The sequence below is a fragment of the Loxodonta africana genome, chromosome 3 (assembly GCF_030014295.1).
Source record: "Loxodonta africana isolate mLoxAfr1 chromosome 3, mLoxAfr1.hap2, whole genome shotgun sequence".
NCBI lineage: Eukaryota > Metazoa > Chordata > Mammalia > Proboscidea > Elephantidae > Loxodonta > Loxodonta africana.
In genome coordinates, this window is record NC_087344.1 from 179,821,925 (window position 1) to 179,838,476 (window position 16,552).

At 44.9% G+C, this 16,552-nt stretch overlaps 4 protein-coding genes across 4 annotated transcripts; 2 read left to right on the forward strand and 2 right to left on the reverse strand.

The window, feature by feature from the left end:
- Positions 1-6,081: 6,081 nt before the first annotated feature.
- LOC100657060 (histone H2B type 2-E) lies at positions 6,082-6,529 on the reverse strand. The gene has a single exon (XM_023547397.2). The coding sequence runs from the start codon at positions 6,527-6,529 to the stop codon at positions 6,149-6,151; it is 381 nt and encodes a 126-aa protein (XP_023403165.1). The 3' UTR covers positions 6,082-6,148.
- On the reverse strand, positions 6,420-7,886 carry LOC100656492 (histone H2A type 2-B). Its single transcript, XM_003409510.4, has one exon. The coding sequence runs from the start codon at positions 7,766-7,768 to the stop codon at positions 7,376-7,378; it is 393 nt and encodes a 130-aa protein (XP_003409558.1). The 5' UTR covers positions 7,769-7,886; the 3' UTR covers positions 6,420-7,375.
- LOC100656778 (histone H2A type 2-C) lies at positions 6,794-8,012 on the forward strand. Its single transcript, XM_003409511.4, has one exon. It carries the CDS (start codon positions 6,828-6,830, stop codon positions 7,215-7,217), a length of 390 nt encoding a protein of 129 aa, XP_003409559.1. The 5' UTR covers positions 6,794-6,827; the 3' UTR covers positions 7,218-8,012.
- A 2,069-nt stretch (positions 8,013-10,081) lies between these two features.
- On the forward strand, positions 10,082-15,865 carry BOLA1 (bolA family member 1). The gene is made up of 2 exons (XM_003409509.4): positions 10,082-14,811; positions 15,150-15,865. Exon 2 carries the CDS (start codon positions 15,153-15,155, stop codon positions 15,564-15,566), a length of 414 nt encoding a protein of 137 aa, XP_003409557.2. The 5' UTR covers positions 10,082-14,811; positions 15,150-15,152; the 3' UTR covers positions 15,567-15,865.
- Positions 15,866-16,552: the final 687 nt, after the last annotated feature.

The window sequence follows — 16,552 nt, forward strand, 5'->3', positions numbered from 1 at the left end:
CCACCAGCTACTCCTTGGAAACCCTATGAGGTAGTTCTCCTCTGTCCTATATGGTCACCATGAGTCAGAATCGACTCCACAGCAATGGGTTTAAAAGCAGAAAGTTTATCTCATTCATCTGCAGAGCCACAATGACACAAAGTTATAGCAAAGCAAAAACAACGATTTTATTCAGCATATGTTCAAAGAGGCAAGAGTGGGAAACAGGCACACATGCTGCCACAGCCATGTCTGCCAGAGTCCGAAAAACGTTAGAGAATCATCAGTGTATGTTAACATCACAAACAGGTAAAATCATGAGAAGCTTCACTCTTTCACAAATTGACTAAAAACTGACAAATCACCGTGATCCTACATTTCAGATAATAATCATTGGTACAGGTTTCAGTAACAACATTTAGGAAGGTCTTCATTTGGTCCAACAAATCTTACTATTTACTAAATGCTGATAAAAAGAGATAAGAGTGGAAAATATGTGGGTCTTTTGCACTCTGTTTATAACTTGTTTATGTGAAAGTTTCCATAAAAGATGTTTTCTAAGATTGTCCTAGCTAATGTTTTTACACTTCAGGGCCCAGTTGATGTATCCTTGTGAGTCCAGCTCCATCTGGGTCACATTCTTTATACTGAAGGACAGGAGACAATAGCTCCAATTTGAACTTGTGAATCAATATGTTCGTTATTTTGATGGTTTCACAGGAGTATACATACATCAAAACTCAGCAAATCTTATCTTGAATATGTGGTTTATCAAATACCAATTGTATCTCTGTAAAATTCTCTTTTAAAAAATGAAGGGGTGGCAGAGAAATGAGCGAAAATGGGGTATTTGAGCTCTATGATGGGGGTGTTGAGGGGCAGTGGTGGTTCGGTGGTAGAATTCTAGCTTCCATATGGGAGACCCAATTCAATTCCCAGCTGCAGTTCAGTGAATTACTTAATATGGCTCATTTTTAGCCATAGTCTTTATAACTCCCATCAAATGGCTGGGTCAGACTATGCACATGAGGTGCTTGTGGCCCACCAAGGGGATTGGATAGCTTTCTAATAATATAAATAAGGTGCATAGCACCCTTGTGGGTATGGAACCATGCAAATAAGATGTATGGAACCCTAATGAAGGAATTGGTCAGTTTCTCCATCAGCTCGGCTTAAAATGAGCCAACCCAGAAGCAGAAAGGGGGACCTCACAACCACAAAGAAAGAAGACCCAGGAGTAGAGTGTGACCTTTAGCCCAGGATCCCTGCACTGAGAACCTCCTAGACCAAGGAGACAAAAACAGAGTAGTAACACCAGAGATGGTGAGAGGCCAGCAGGATACGGCGAGGTGGGCTTGCCGACCCATGGACCAAGACAGCTGAGCGTCTTTGGACAAGAGGTTTACTGGCAGAGTGGGGTATCTCCAGGTACTTACTGACAAGGCTAAAGAGATTTGTGACACTTGCCTGAGCAGGGCAGAGGCCACAGGGCTGAGAGGCCAAGGGCCAGAGAGAGGTATACATGTGAGCATACCTGAGAAGCTGTTCTGACCTAAGAACCGTATCCTGAGTTGTTTCTGATCCTGAATTGTAACCTGTTACTTCCCAAATAAACCCTATAACTGAGTATGGTCTGTGAATTGTGTGTGGCTACTGCAACAAATTATCAAACCCAGCAGAGTAGAGTGCTGTGGGAGGGATGGTGTCATGGACTGAATTGTGTCCCCCCAAAAATGTGTTTATCAGTTTGGCTGGGCCATGATTCCCGATATTGTGTGATTTTGTAAATCTTGCCTCTATGATGTTAGTAAGGGAGGATGGACAGCAGTTGTGTTAGTGAGGCAGGACTCAATCTACAGGATTGGATTGTGTCTTGAGGCAATCCTGAGGCAATTTCTTGAGATATAAAAGAGAGAAGTGATCAGAGAGACGTGGGGACCTCATACCACTAAGAAAGCAGTGCCGGGAGTACAGCATGTCCTTTGGGGCCAGGGTTCCTGTGCTAAGGGGCTCCTAGTCCAGGGAAAGATTGATGAGAAGGACCTTCCTCCAGAGCCGACAGAGAGAGAAAGCCTTCCCCTGAAGCTGACGCCCAGAATTTGGACTTCTAGCCTACTAGACTGAGAAAAAAAAATTCTCTTTGTTAAAGCCATCCACTTGTGGCATACCTGTTATAGCAGCACTAGATGACTAAGACAGTTAGTGCCATAATTGGTAAAAAAAAAAAAAAAAACAGAGGGTGGAGGTATGCATGAACTCTGCCTCATGGGAATCAGCCTTGGGCTGTTGATCTTGCTTCTCCTTTCCTCTTGTGAAGTTAGAGGAGGCCAGACACCTCTGCCACACCACTTTTACACCAACCAATGCACCTCAAATGCAGCCACCACTCATCTGTCGATGGACCAGTTGTGCATGGGTCTCCATGAGTTGGGGGTCAACTCCACAGCAGCTAACAACGTCATGCTGGAGAGCAACAATGATGAAAGAACTCCTCAAATCCTTTTGCGTTCCAGAAAATGGTTTACATACTGCAAAGAACGGACCAAAAGAGCATTAGTAATCTCCTCTGTTTAAATATCTCCTTGACTCCACTCGCCCAGACTTTACAAAGCTCCAGGTGCCTAACTAGAGAATCGCTTATTTCTCTCTCCCTGCCCTAAGGTCTCCTAAGGACACTAAGAACCCCTTAGCTTTTTGAAATCTGAAGTCTTCTGCTTCATCAGAGTAGAACTCAGACGTGCGTCTTTCACTCCCCATTGTAATAGTCTCCCACTATTTTTTTTTTTTATTGAAGTATTCCTCCCCCACTTCCAGTAGTCCTTCCTCTTCTTTTTTACAATTGTTTTGCAACTGTTTGAACATTTTTTGGTGCACTTTTTTCTTTGACAATAGCTAAGTGCTCAAAAAGTGGTAGAAATTATTATTATAACAATTATTATCATCATTGTTATTAACCCCAATATAAGCAAATGGAGAGCAAGTCGTTTGAGCAAATGAAAAAAATGATCAGAGGCTTTTAGGATTAATCTCACCATCACTGATTGATTACCTTCTCGCTCAATTAAAATATCAACCCCCCCCTTCCTCTCTGTAACTTCCTTCTTAGTGAACATCATGCCCAGGAAGAGTCCCTCCACCAGCAACTAAGATTCTCTCACATTAGTGTAAGGATACCAGCTAGAAAACTCCACCACTGCAGGGACAAGCTAACTTGAGCTATGGCTTCTGGGATGTAGAACCAGGGTCCTCCAATCCCACCCTCATGGCTTTTGGACCAGTAAAAACCAAACTCATAGCGACCCTATAGGACAGAGTAGAACCGTCCCATAGAGTTTCCAAGGAGCGCCTGGTGGATTTGAACTACTGACCTTTTGGTTAGCAGCCCAGTAAATACACCCTTAATTACCAATCCACTCTCCTCTCGGTTAAGATCCTGAGTGCATTCCAAAGAGAACAAAGTAGGTGGCATTTCATTTTAATTTTAAATCATAGATTTTTCCCAATAAAAATCCAGGGAAGGGTCTAGGTTTTCCGAGAATGACCCTACTTTCTTAAATCCATTAAGCACTAAACTAGGAGCTTATTTACCAGAGAGTTTCTGAGGAGAGGCATCTCTATGCCTCAGTTCCTCATCTGTAAAATGAGCAATTAATAGTAGTGTCTACTTCATAAGGCAGGAGCCATGGTGGCAAAATGCTTAAGCACGTAGCACTTGGTCAGTGGTTTGAATCCACTAGCAGCTCTGTGAGAGAAAAGACCTGGCAATCTGCTACTGTAAAGATTACACCCTGGGAAACCCTATGGGACAGTTCTACTCTGTCCTATAGGGTTGCTATGAGTCGGAATCAACTTAATGGCACACAAAAACAAAACTTACAAGGTTCCTGTGAGGATAAGATGAGTCAACATGTGTAAAAGGCTTAGAACACTGCTTGGTACATAATAAGTGCTCTGTAGATGTTATGATCTACTGAAGTTAAACTTTCTTAGGGATTTTATTTCCCCATCTTGTCTATAATGTTTCTTCTTTGTGGTCACATATTTTTCAGTAACTAAGTGTTAAGAAGGAGTCCTTCAATGGTGCAAATGATTAAGCACTCAGTTAATCAAAAGGTTTGAACCCACCCAGAGGCACCTTGGAGTAAAGTCCCAGTGATCTGCTTCCAGAAAAACACAGTACGAAAACCCTATGGAGCACAATTCTGCTCTGAAACACATGGGGTCACCATGAGTTGGGATGAGTCAGAATGGACTCCACAGCAACTTTTTTTTTTTTAAGCATTAAGAGGAGCGTTTTAAGAGGCTATTTTAACCCTAGAGGAGTTTAGCTGATGGTTTTATTCATCCTTCAGATCAGAGGCACCTAGTTTTCTCACAGACCCAGTGTTGACTGTATCTGTTAATTTATTGAGGAAGTACACTGCAGATAAAAAAAAACAAGGAAGCTTTTAAATTAACTGGTACCTTTATTAAGAACAATAACATCTATACACATTTAAAAACACACATGTAGGAGACATAAGATTTATTGTCTATGATAATGTCTGGAATTAATTGGGATTCCTGAAGTCCTTGCAACGAACTCCAGAACTCCTTAGTCAAAAGCAGAGTTGAAAAATCATCAGTTTTCGTCAATAAAAATCAAGGTTTGGAAAAGAGTCAACATCTTTTAATTTCACAAAATAAACCTAAAATGCAATTGTCTTCGCATCTAAGGATACAAAGGTGGACAATGTTAGCTGCATGACTGTGGACCAATCATTTAACTTCTCTCCATCTGATCTGTAAAAAGGATATTGAGCCCCCAGTTCTACCTGCCTCAGAGGGTCGGTCTCTTGAAAAACAAATGAGAACAAGAAAATCAGGATGTGAAGTAGGCAGAAAAGAAGGTGGGGAAAGGATAATTTTGCTTTCCAGCGACCAACGCTCTGAATTTAATGAAAATACTAGAGTTAATATAACCTGGGAAGCATAAAGGAAGAACCTACCATAGCCACAGCTCCTTTGGGGCAGAAAGAATCTTAACACAGGCTCCCCCCCGCTGCGGCACTGAGGAACAATTTTGAGGAGGGAACTCCGAAAACATTTCCATTCTCATCGTGCCTCCAGATCCGTCTAACGAAAATAACCCACACCCATCCAGCCAAGGAAGCGATTAAGAGGTGGAATAGGAAAGAAATTCAACAAATACTTATCCAGCGAGCATTTGAGTCACCACGTGCCAGGCACTAATTGGCGCCGAAGATATAGTGGAGAGCCAAGGTCAGCAAAGTCTGTCTTCGAGGGTTTGCAAACTGGTTGAGGAAAAAAAAACATAAACGAGAAAACAAACGAACCAATTTCAGACGGCTGCTACGAGGAAGGTAAAACCGGCAAGAACAAGAGGAATGCGGATTCCTGAATGGTTGATCCGGGTCTCTGCGAGATGACTTTTGAAGCAGACCTAAAAGATCACTATCTGGGTTGAAGTGACCTGGGGACGCAGCAAAGCGAACATTAAATCCAAAAACGACCCACAAATCAGGGAAATAATTGGGATTTCAAAGCCCTGAAGAAAGCGGCGCAAACCCGAGTCAGCCAATTCCAGGACGGCAGGATTTTGAATATTCAATCGGTCCAATCACGGGACAGCTGGGAAGCAGACCCGCCGGCTCCGCCCTCAGTGCGCGGAGCCGCTGGCATCCGCAAACAGCCCCATTGCAGGGCAGGATCAGCGTCCATTCGCGCAAGCCGCTCCCAAGCTCTCAGGGGAATTCTTCAGTCGTACAGGGCTGTCGCGGGCCCGGGCTTGTGTCCCGAGCTCATTTTTAAGAGGACCAACCAGAATCAGTTCGTTTCGAACACAGATAAAGCATATTCTGGAACAAAGCCGCCATAAATTCCCAATACCCTTATTTACAACCGACTTCTAGAAAAAAACTAAGCGCAGCGAGGAGCAAGAATGTATCTATGTTGAAAAACAAAGCCAGTCACGTGCCGGGCCCGCGGGTCACAAAAATTTAAAAAGCTACGTGTGCCATCGTCCCTGATCTCTACTTTGTGAGAAGAATGTGAAAAGACAAGTAAGTGAATAAAGCTCTTTTCTTGTGACTAGGTGGGTGGCTCTGAAAAGAGCCTTTGGAGCAAAGAGGCCGGCGAACAGTGTGTGCGCCGGGTCCCGCAAAGGGACTCACTTGGAGCTGGTGTACTTGGTGACGGCCTTGGTGCCCTCGGACACAGCGTGCTTGGCCAGCTCGCCGGGCAGCAGCAGGCGCACGGCCGTCTGGATCTCCCGGGACGTGATGGTCGAGCGTTTGTTGTAATGCGCCAGGCGAGACGCTTCCCCGGCGATGCGCTCGAAGATGTCGTTGACGAAGGAGTTCATGATACCCATGGCCTTGGACGAAATGCCCGTGTCGGGGTGGACCTGCTTCAGCACCTTGTACACGTAGATGGAGTAACTCTCCTTGCGGCTGCGCTTGCGCTTCTTGCCATCTTTCTTCTGGGCCTTGGTGACGGCTTTCTTAGAGCCCTTCTTAGGAGCAGGAGCGGATTTGGCCGGCTCAGGCATTGTAAAAGACAACACTGTCCAACAGAGAACAGAAGTTGAGAATGGGCGGGCCTGATCCTTTTATAACCATCTTATGCAAATTAGGGCTCCAAAAGTATTTAGTTTCTATTGGTCAAAGTAGTGGGCCTTGCTTTTCCAGTAATAGCTACGTAAGAAGAACTCTTGATTTTATTGGGCGTTTGTGGAGCGATTTAGGGCCAATGAAAATCTCGCTCCTAACTCCACCCCTAAGAAAGCTTATAAAAGCTTTCCTAGGGCTGTTTTCTTAATCTTGATTTTGCACATTTCCCGTTTGGCAATGTCAGGACGCGGAAAACAAGGAGGTAAAGCTCGTGCTAAGGCCAAATCGCGCTCCTCCCGTGCAGGCCTGCAGTTCCCGGTGGGCCGAGTTCACCGTCTGCTCCGTAAAGGCAACTATGCCGAGCGGGTGGGGGCCGGTGCGCCCGTCTACATGGCGGCGGTGCTCGAGTACCTGACAGCGGAGATCCTAGAGCTGGCGGGCAACGCGGCCCGGGACAACAAGAAGACGCGCATCATCCCCCGTCACCTCCAGCTGGCTATTCGTAACGACGAGGAGCTAAACAAGCTGTTGGGCAAAGTCACCATCGCCCAAGGCGGTGTTTTGCCCAACATCCAGGCCGTTCTATTACCAAAGAAAACCGAAAGTCACAAAACCAAAAGCAAGTAGATCGCGACAAAGTAAGCCAAAGAACAAAGGCTCTTTTTAGAGCCACCCAAGTTTTCAAAGAAAGAGCTAATGCGCTATTTCGTGATCAGCCCTTCATTTAACACTTTGGTGGCTCTTAAAAGAGCCTTTGGGATGACGAGGGGTGGTATAAAGCTTAATTATTTATTCTTGCCAGGTTTGTGACTCTCCGTTTTCTTGGGTAACAAGACAGCCTGGATATTTGGCAAGACGCCGCCCTGAGCAATGGTGACACCTCCGAGTAACTTGTTGAGCTCTTCGTCATTTCTCACGGCCAGTTGCAAATGGCGAGGAATGATGCGCGTCTTCTTGTTGTCGCGGGCCGCGTTCCCCGCCAACTCCAGGATTTCCGCCGTCAGATACTCGAGCACGGCCGCCAAGTACACAGGCGCGCCTGCACCCACGCGCTCGGCATAGTTGCCTTTGCGGAGCAGGCGGTGTACTCGGCCCACCGGGAACTGAAGGCCAGCGCGTGACGAGCGCGACTTGGCCTTTGCGCGTGCTTTGCCTCCCTGTTTCCCGCGTCCTGACATTACGGGTAGAAACGTAGCTACAGCTTCTTTTTCAAAGAGAAGGCTGTGGAGAGGATAACCAATTTGATGTGATTTATATGCGCTACCGGGAGGGGTGAAAGGAAGTAGTTTGATTGGCTGAAAGGGTAGCCCGATCAGACAGCCAATGGGAAAGCAGGAAGCAGCCTCTTCGTTTGCATCCTGTACTACGAGGAAATGACGGATTTCATGGGTACCTACCAATCACTGGGAGCCACATTAAAGCTTCTTATTTGCATGCCAGGACTTTTAGGGAGAGGCAGTTTTTAAACAAAAAGCTGTTTCTTTTTTAGTGACAGGGAATTTGTAAGTTTTTTCTTAGTTTAAAGCAGAGAAATCCCAATAAGGACGAAAAAGGACTGCAAAGAGCCTCAAGCAGATACAAAGAATTACTCATACTCGAGGGTACGGGATTCTGAATCCGATTATACCTTGAGCCCTAAATTATCCTCCAAGTCCCTCCCTTGCTGTCTTGTCACAGCCAAACTCCCTGAACGAATACTCTAAGGCCTCCTTTCCTCTCAATTCAGTCGCTAGCTGCCTTGGGGCTTCGCCCCCCCCCCTCACCCACTCCGTTTCTCGAAATCAGGTTTGACCAAGGGCTGGAATAGATCTGTCATCTTCCTCTTGACCTCCAGGAGGCGTCCGATACCGTCCTGAACCTTGATCTCTTGGCTTTCAAACTCTCTCCCTCCCGGTTTTCCTCTTAACCTGACCTTCCTTGTCCTGTCCATGCGTTAGTGCTTGTCCCGCTACCTCTGCCTTTGCTTTACTCACCATTCACTCTTTCTGGGCAATCTTTTCCACTTCTATGCTTTCAACTAACATCGAGATTTGTTTCCGAAGCGCAGACCCTATGCCTGACTGCTTACTGAATACTTCAACCTGTTTGTCCCAGCAAGTACCTCAAGTTCTACCTACCCAAACGAACTCATCCTAACAAACCCCACACTTCTTTCTTTGCCTTTTTCCCCTGAATTGCACCAACAACCCTGCAGGTACCTAAACCAGAATCCTAGTCTACTCTTCCCTTAATGTTAGCAGCATATCCAGTTACTTCTTAGTATTTCTTTTCTCCATAATCCCCTTGTCTGCCTCATCATCTCTCCCGTAGACTTCAGCAACAGCCTCTGACAGGAAGCTTTGCCTGCAGGCTCCAACCACTCCCATCCTACTTCCACCCACCTTCCGTAACAGTCTCTCCCAGAAACTCTTCTTTTTCGCCTTCCCCTGCTTCCCATCCCTGGGAGTTCTATGTCCCCATCCATTTTCACTTTTCCTAAGTATTCCATAGGGACAGGTGGTAGAATGCTATAGAGAAAAGAATAGACTTAAATTCTAGTCCCTGAGCCTTTTTGTGATGTTCTCTGTTTTGTCCTCACCTTAATTCAACCGACATTTATTAAATAAATGCTATAAGGCACTGGGCATACAGATAATTGAGACTAGTACAAAGAGGTCTATGATGATGAAATGACTTCAGAAAATGGAGGAAATCTGGTGAATTCTGGGAGTTAAATTAGTTATTGTCAGGTATCTGTAGAGTTCCCCGAGATAAGAATGCTGGTGTTGATTTGGGAAACACCGGAGTCCAATCAAAGATGGTAGGGTATTTCCTCAATAGTAAAATGTAACTAAAGATAATCCTAACTCAGTCAATTATATTATATCCTTTCAGAGATTAATATGTTAACAGAAAGTTGTAGTTCACATAGATTCCAAACAGGGGCAATTCCAGTAGGAATTTGTAAGTGTTTCTCTAAATATCTGGTAGACACAAGATCTGGGTTACTAGAGAGGGGCCCTTGATTGTGAAAGCATCAGACTTTTGTCTCACCCTGGATGGAATATTTCTGAAGACTCTTTTAGTTCAGATTCTGTGCTCAATTAACTCTGATTATTCTATTTCATGATAAAAATATGAGACTGAGAAAGGGAGAGCCAGTTATAGGAAGATATACCCATCACTGGAAGTCAATGAGTTTGCATTCTGGCTGTTCATAAATTTCCTGTGAATTTGGCTAGCATGGGTCTTTCCACAAGAAGCCAATCAACTGTAGATGTTCTGATATGTCAACTTTTCAGAGCTTCAGGGCTGAGAACCAAACCCAGACAGTGGGGACCCCATCACAACCCTGATAATCTGTGAGACCCTGCTTGAGGGGCCAGCTGATCTCACTCTCTCTTTGACATTTGATCTTTTTTTTTTTTTTGTACATCTACCGCAGTGACCCTGTGCTCTGAGAAAGGGTGGACAGAAAACAGGTTATGTCAAAACTTTATTGTGATAAGCCCCTGCTAGGGGCTACCTATGAGGTAGATATTATGGTTTCTTTCACAGATAAGAAAACTGAGTCTCAGAGGAGTTACAGCCCTTGCTGAAGGTCACACAACCACTTACTAAGATATCATTAAAACCCAGGTTGGCTTGACTCAAAGATCACGCTCTTCACCACTTCATTCACACTACTTCAATAACTATGTTTGAGTTTAGTAAAGTCACTTAACTTTCCCAGCCTTACCTTCCTTCTCTGTAAATAAGGGAATTAGACTTAATACCTTAGATCCCATCCAGCTGCAAAACCTTCTCAGATAAATCTAGATAGGCCAGTATCCTACAAGTTATACCAGGCTCAATTATTGTCTATTGCTCCCCAGAGCTCCCTTCCTAACATTCATTAACAGGGCTATTAAAAAACAAAATATGTCAGGCCATTTGTAATAATATACATCATCACAGAAAAACAGGTTGGATCTTATTTCTTTTAAAGTCTCTGGGGCTTTTAACCAAAGGCAACTGAGTTCCTTCCCAGGGAATTCCGTTAAGCATTTATTTTGCATTCTGTGCCTTTGAATTATGGTGTTGGCAAAGAATACTGAATACACCATGGACTGCCAGAAGAACAGACAAGTCTGTCTTGGAAGAAATACAGCCAGAGTGCTCCTTGGAAGCAAGGATGGTGAGACTTCATCTCACATACTTTAGACATATTATCAGGAGGGAACCAGTCCCTGGAGAAGGACATCATTCTTGGTAAAGCAGAGGGTCAGCAAAAAAGAGGAAGACCCACAACGAAACGAATTGACAAAGGGGCTGCAACAATGGGCTTGGACATAACAGATTGTAAGGATGGGACAGGAGCAGGCACTGTTTCATTCTGCCGTACATAGGGTCACTATGAGTTGGAACGGACTCAACAGCACCTAACAACAAACCAACTCTATGCCACCATTCCAACCTCATCTCCACACTCTTCTTCCCCTGTCCCTCCACAGCTTCCCACTGCCATGCCCACCCCCACCCCTAGCCTCCTCCTTACTGAACCAGACCATTCATGAGAGGATTCCCTGTCATTACACAGACAGTTGCCTCTGGCTGGAATTCTTCATTTTTCCCTTGACCTGGCAAAATCCTCATCCTTCCAGTTTCAGATCACCTCATCTTTTATGAAGACTTCCCGGCTCCCATACACATAGCCTGAGTGTACACACTTCTCTTTGTTCACATCCTGGTGATAGCATTTACCACTCTGTACTATGCTCACCTCCTTTCTCGGACACCTCAAGGGAGAGATTTTGTCTTCCTCATCATTGAATCAGGAGTCCTTAATTCCTTTTACCTGGCTCTTAATAGGATAATTAAATGTTTGTAGCATGAGTAAATAAAATCATACTCTCTTAGAGAATTAATGCCTTCTTTTCTAAAATATATTTCTTTAGTCAATAACCACTCTCCAGGTGCCTACAATCAACAATAGACTATGATAGACAGAGTGATGGAAGATAGCATGGAAGCTCATCGATTAAATAAAAATAATATAACCAAAAAAAAAAAAAAAAAAAACTCCCAAACCCATTGCTGTTGAGTCGATTCTGACTCATAGTGACCCAATGGGACAGAGTAGAACTGTGTGCCCCTTAGTGTTTCCAAGGAGCGGCTGGTGAATTCGAATTGCCAGCCTTTTGGTTAGCAGCCGAGCTCTTAACCACTGTGCCACCAGGGCTCCTTAAGAGAATTGTTAGAACAAATAAGGATAAATGTAAAGGGCCCAGTACAGTGCCTGGATCCTGAGAGTCCCCAGTGCTGGATTAGGAGGTAGAATAGCTTAATGGCTAAGAGCTCAAACTCTGCAGCCTGATTCTATGGGTTTCCTTACCTGCTCTGAGACCATAGGCAAGTTACCTACCTCTAAAGTTCCTTACTAGTGAAATGAGAATAATAATAGTAGCTACCTTATAGGGTTGCTGTAAGACCTAAAAGAGTTCATAAATGCAAAACATTTAGAATAGTACCTAGCACCAATGAAGCAGGAGATCCCCAAATTTCTTTGAATAGATTTGTCATTTCAAAAATAAGCATTAGGTTTATCCAGTGACCCAGAAGTTCCACTCATGGATATACACCACCCAGAAATAAACATTTACATCCAACAAAAACATAGAAGAATGTATATTCATACGATGTGATACTACACAACAATGAAATGAAAATGATCAAATTATTGCCAAACACATGGATGAATCTCATAGACAATGTTCAGCAAAAGAATACAGACACAAATGAATTCATACTGTGTGATCCCATTTACATGGAGTTCAAAAAACAGGTAAAACTTACCTATGGTGATAAAACTCAGAAGAGCAGTTACCTTTGGAAGGGTGGTACTGAATTCACTGGGTACAAGGGAGCCTTCTGAAGTGCTGGGAATTTTCTATATCTTGATATGGGTGTATTCATATATGAAATTAAGCTGTACACTTAAGATTTATGCAGTTTCCTATACGTATATTATACCTCAATAAACTAATTTTTTTCGATGAATGCATTGAAGTAATCATTGTGGGGGAAAAATCAGTACTTTGTTGGGTATCTCAATCTTCATGTTATAGATTAGTTTTTATTGTTTGTTTTGTTTTGTTTAATTACACATGAACTGGCCGCCATAATCTCTTAGTGCGTGAAGTCTCTAAAGTCTTAATCTGGCCATGACAGACCTTCACTAAATAGTAGTTATTGTTATGACTATGTTTTTGTTAGAAACAAAGGCACTAAGCTTATCCTATGGAGCTTGCAATTTGCAAAGCTTTCATTTATTTTTACAACAGGAATAATAATGATGTCAGCCCTTTCCATTCATACATTCATTCATTCACCCATCCAACACATTTTATTGAGCATGTAAGTACACCAATGGAAACTCTGGTGGTGTGGTGGTTAAGAGCTATGGCTGCTAACCAAAAGGTCGGCAGTTTGAATCCACCAGGTGCTCCTTGGAAACCCTATGGGGCAGTTCTACTCTGTCCTATAGGGTCACTATGAGTCAGAATCGACTCGACGGCAATGGGTTTGGGTTTTTGGTAAGTACACCAACACTGTACTTGGCATCACATCTAGAATTCAGTGAATACCATTCCAAATGCCTGGATCTCTCTTCGCCTGGATCTCTGCATGGTTATCTCTCTCTATTCATTCAAATCACTTTTTAAATGCCACCTCCACAGCAAGGGCTTCCCTAACCACAGCCTCCAGCCACAGCACCCCCCACCCCAACATATTAATGTCTTTTATTTTCTTCACAGTACTTATCACTAAAATTATCTTGTTTATTTATTTAAATGTTTAATCTTCTGTTCTTCATGCTATTAGAACTTAAGATCCAAAAGAAAAAAGTACTTATCTATCTCATCATGTGTATATCCCTGGTGACTGGCACATCATACATGCTTAAAATACAGCTGTGAGAAATCTTGGAAAATTTTAATTGCTAAAAACCATAACATTGTTGGGCTCTATCAGGGGAAAAGTAGATCATGTTGTCCTCATGAGAAAACTGAAGAGAAGTGATTTCCTCAGTTGTCACTGGATTAGCAAGTTACAGGGCCCTGACTAAAAAGAAGTCCTATAGATTTCATCTCTTTAGCAGCTTTCCAATCAATTTACTTCTCTCCAGCCCATCTCCTGCCTTTACTCAGGTTATCTTTCACCCAGACTACTGCAAAAGGTTTTTCTACTCCTCTCCCTGCCTTCCTCTGTTCTTAGAAAGGAATAAGATGAAGAGTTTTCGTGCTGTCCCTTCTTGGACTGTTCCCCTAGATCTCCTCTTGGAAATTTTCTCTGTCTGCCAAGTCTGGGTGACATGCCTCCTAGCAACCCGTACTGAGTCCCATCATAGAACTTGGCACACATAATTGCAGACTGTTTGCTAACTTGTCATCTTGAGTCGATTCTGACTCATAGCAACCCTATTTTAGAACGGGGTAGAACTGCCCCATAGGGTTTCCGTGGAGCGGCTGGTGGATTCCAACTGCCGACCTTTTGGTGAGCAGCCGTAGCTCTTAACCACTGTGCCACCAGTGCACCTCCTTGGTGTTAAAAATCCGTTGCGTCGAGTCAATTCCGACTCATAACGACCTTGGGGTTAACCAAAAAAACCAAACCCACTGCCGTGGAGTCGATTCTGACTCATAGCGACCCTATAAGACAGAGTGGAACTGCCCCCATAGAGTTCCCAAGGAGCGCCTGGCAGATTTGAACTGCTGACCTCTTGGTTATCAGCTGTAGCACTTAACCACTATGCCACCAGGGTTTCTGACCTTGGGGTTAAGGAGCCTATCTATTCCCCAGCCTTCCGCTATTGGTCAGGCACACAATCACACAATAACTATGTATTCGGTGATTGGAACGGACTTCCATTTTCTTATATGTAAAATAAAGGAGCTGGGCTAGATGATCTACATGACACTTTGGCAATAAAATGGAACAAATAATCCTAACTCCAATGGCCCAGGAGCTCCGTTTTTCTTTGCGTTCCGGGGAATTCGAATCTCTTGACAACCTCACCAGCGGGAGAGACTACAGTTCCCATGAACCCTCGGAGCACCACGTGGCACCTGCCCCTTCTACCATTGCGTAACAAGGACTCCATTTCCCAGCGTGCCTCGGGACACCAGGCCTGCATTTGCCCGAAGAACGTCCGGAGTCCAGGCTCAGAACAGGGACGGCAGTAGCCAAGGCTGAGCGGCAGGTAGAAAGGGTCCAGCTCGGGGTTCAGAGATGCGGCTCTACGAAAAGACCGGAGATGCATATTTCTTACCTTTGCAGCTTTCTGCCCATTCCTTGCTAATTCCCTTAGTGATGGACGCGCCTTGAGCGCGGGCCACTCTAATCGGCCCTTCGCCAAATTACCTCATGTCACACAGAGAAAGCAGCGAGGGCTCGGATCGAAGCGGGCTCCCTGCAGGAAGGGGGAGTGGTGTGGACGTCGGTCCTGCAGGCCCGCGGGGGTGGGAGTTGGTGATACTGGCCTCTGACCAGGCAAGAGACCCCGACCCTTACCTTCCCGTGTTCCCGCCTCTGCCGTAGCCGATGCTGAGTGGGCGGCTGGTCGCGAGTCTGGTCTCCATGGCCGGCCGCGTCTGTCTGTCCCGGGGCAGCGCGGGAGCGGGGACCGTCGGTCCGGTGGAAGCTGCCATTCGCGCGAAGTTGGAGCAGGCTTTGAGCCCCGAGGTACTGGAGCTGCGCAATGAGAGCGGCGGCCACGCGGTCCCACCAGGCAGCGAGACGCATTTCCGCGTGGCAGTGGTGAGCTCTCGCTTCGAGGGACTAAGTCCTTTGCAACGGCACCGTCTGGTCCACGACGCGCTGTCAGAGGAGCTGGCGGGTCCGGTGCACGCACTGGCCATCCAGGCGCGGACCCCAGCCCAGTGGAGGGAAAACCCTCAACTGGACACGAGCCCCCCTTGCCTCGGTGGAGACAAGAAAACTCGAGGAACCCCATGAACCCCAAAGGAGCGGGAGGATCACGATCTGGGTGGGCTGGGCGAGAAGAAATGCAGTCTGGGATTTATAAGGGGTGAGCACGACTCCTGAGCCCCATTCGACTGGCACATACATATTTTCCGGAGATAGCAACTCATTTCAAGCCAAAGCTAACCCAGGGAAAGGACAGAATCACTACTGCTCTTGCCCTGGACTATTCTCAAAAGGCTGCCCAGTTGTTAGATGTTTGTGACCAAGGGAGGCCTGATGAGTTGGAAACAGTCCTTTGCATTAAAACAGAAACTATCATATGAGGTGCATTGCTGTGTCATTAATGGCCTGTTTGAATCAATGTTACCGGTATTCTGGGGAGAAGAAAGATGGCCTACAGACTAGGTAGTCAGGTAAGGGCTTCATGGTGGAAGTGACTTGAGTTGGATCTTTAAAGGAAACCGTGGAACTAAACCAGAAAGAAAAGGAAAGGGTGTGGCAGGCAGGAGGAAAGCCTTAGCAAAGGCATAGGAGCTGAAGAGGGCAGTGAGTTAGTGGACAAAGCAGGGGTTATAGACCCTTGAATTCCATACTGGGGGGGGACATTAGGCTTTTTAACAGCCTGTCAGTTTCCAAAAATGATTTGCATTTGTAAACATATTATGGAAACAGGGTTTCCAAAGAGCAACTGGTAGATTTGTACTGCCAACCTTTGGGTTAGCAGCCAAGCTCTTAACCACCGGACCACCAGGGCTATATACATATATTTAAACCACAAAGGCAATGAAAAGAGAATAAGAACTTAGAATATGGTTACAAAAGGTGGAAAAACCTCTGTAACCCTTCCTTTTAGACTTCCAAATGAAATGGTATTTCTGAGGGGAGCTCAAGTAATGTCTAAATAAGCAACTTTCTGATGATCTCTCTGTAGGAACAATTTAGATAATAAAAAAACAAACCCAGTGCCATTGAGTTGATTCCGACTCACACTAGAGAAATATACTTGATTAACGTAT

Bases quoted from the DNA above. Each gene is read 5' to 3' on its own strand.
- LOC100657060 (XM_023547397.2), bottom strand. From the start codon at position 6,529: ATGCCTGAGCCGGCCAAATCCGCTCCTGCTCCTAAGAAGGGCTCTAAG.
- LOC100656778 (XM_003409511.4), top strand. From the start codon at position 6,828: ATGTCAGGACGCGGAAAACAAGGAGGTAAAGCTCGTGCTAAGGCCAAA.
- LOC100656492 (XM_003409510.4), bottom strand. From the start codon at position 7,768: ATGTCAGGACGCGGGAAACAGGGAGGCAAAGCACGCGCAAAGGCCAAG.
- BOLA1 (XM_003409509.4), top strand. From the start codon at position 15,153: ATGCTGAGTGGGCGGCTGGTCGCGAGTCTGGTCTCCATGGCCGGCCGC.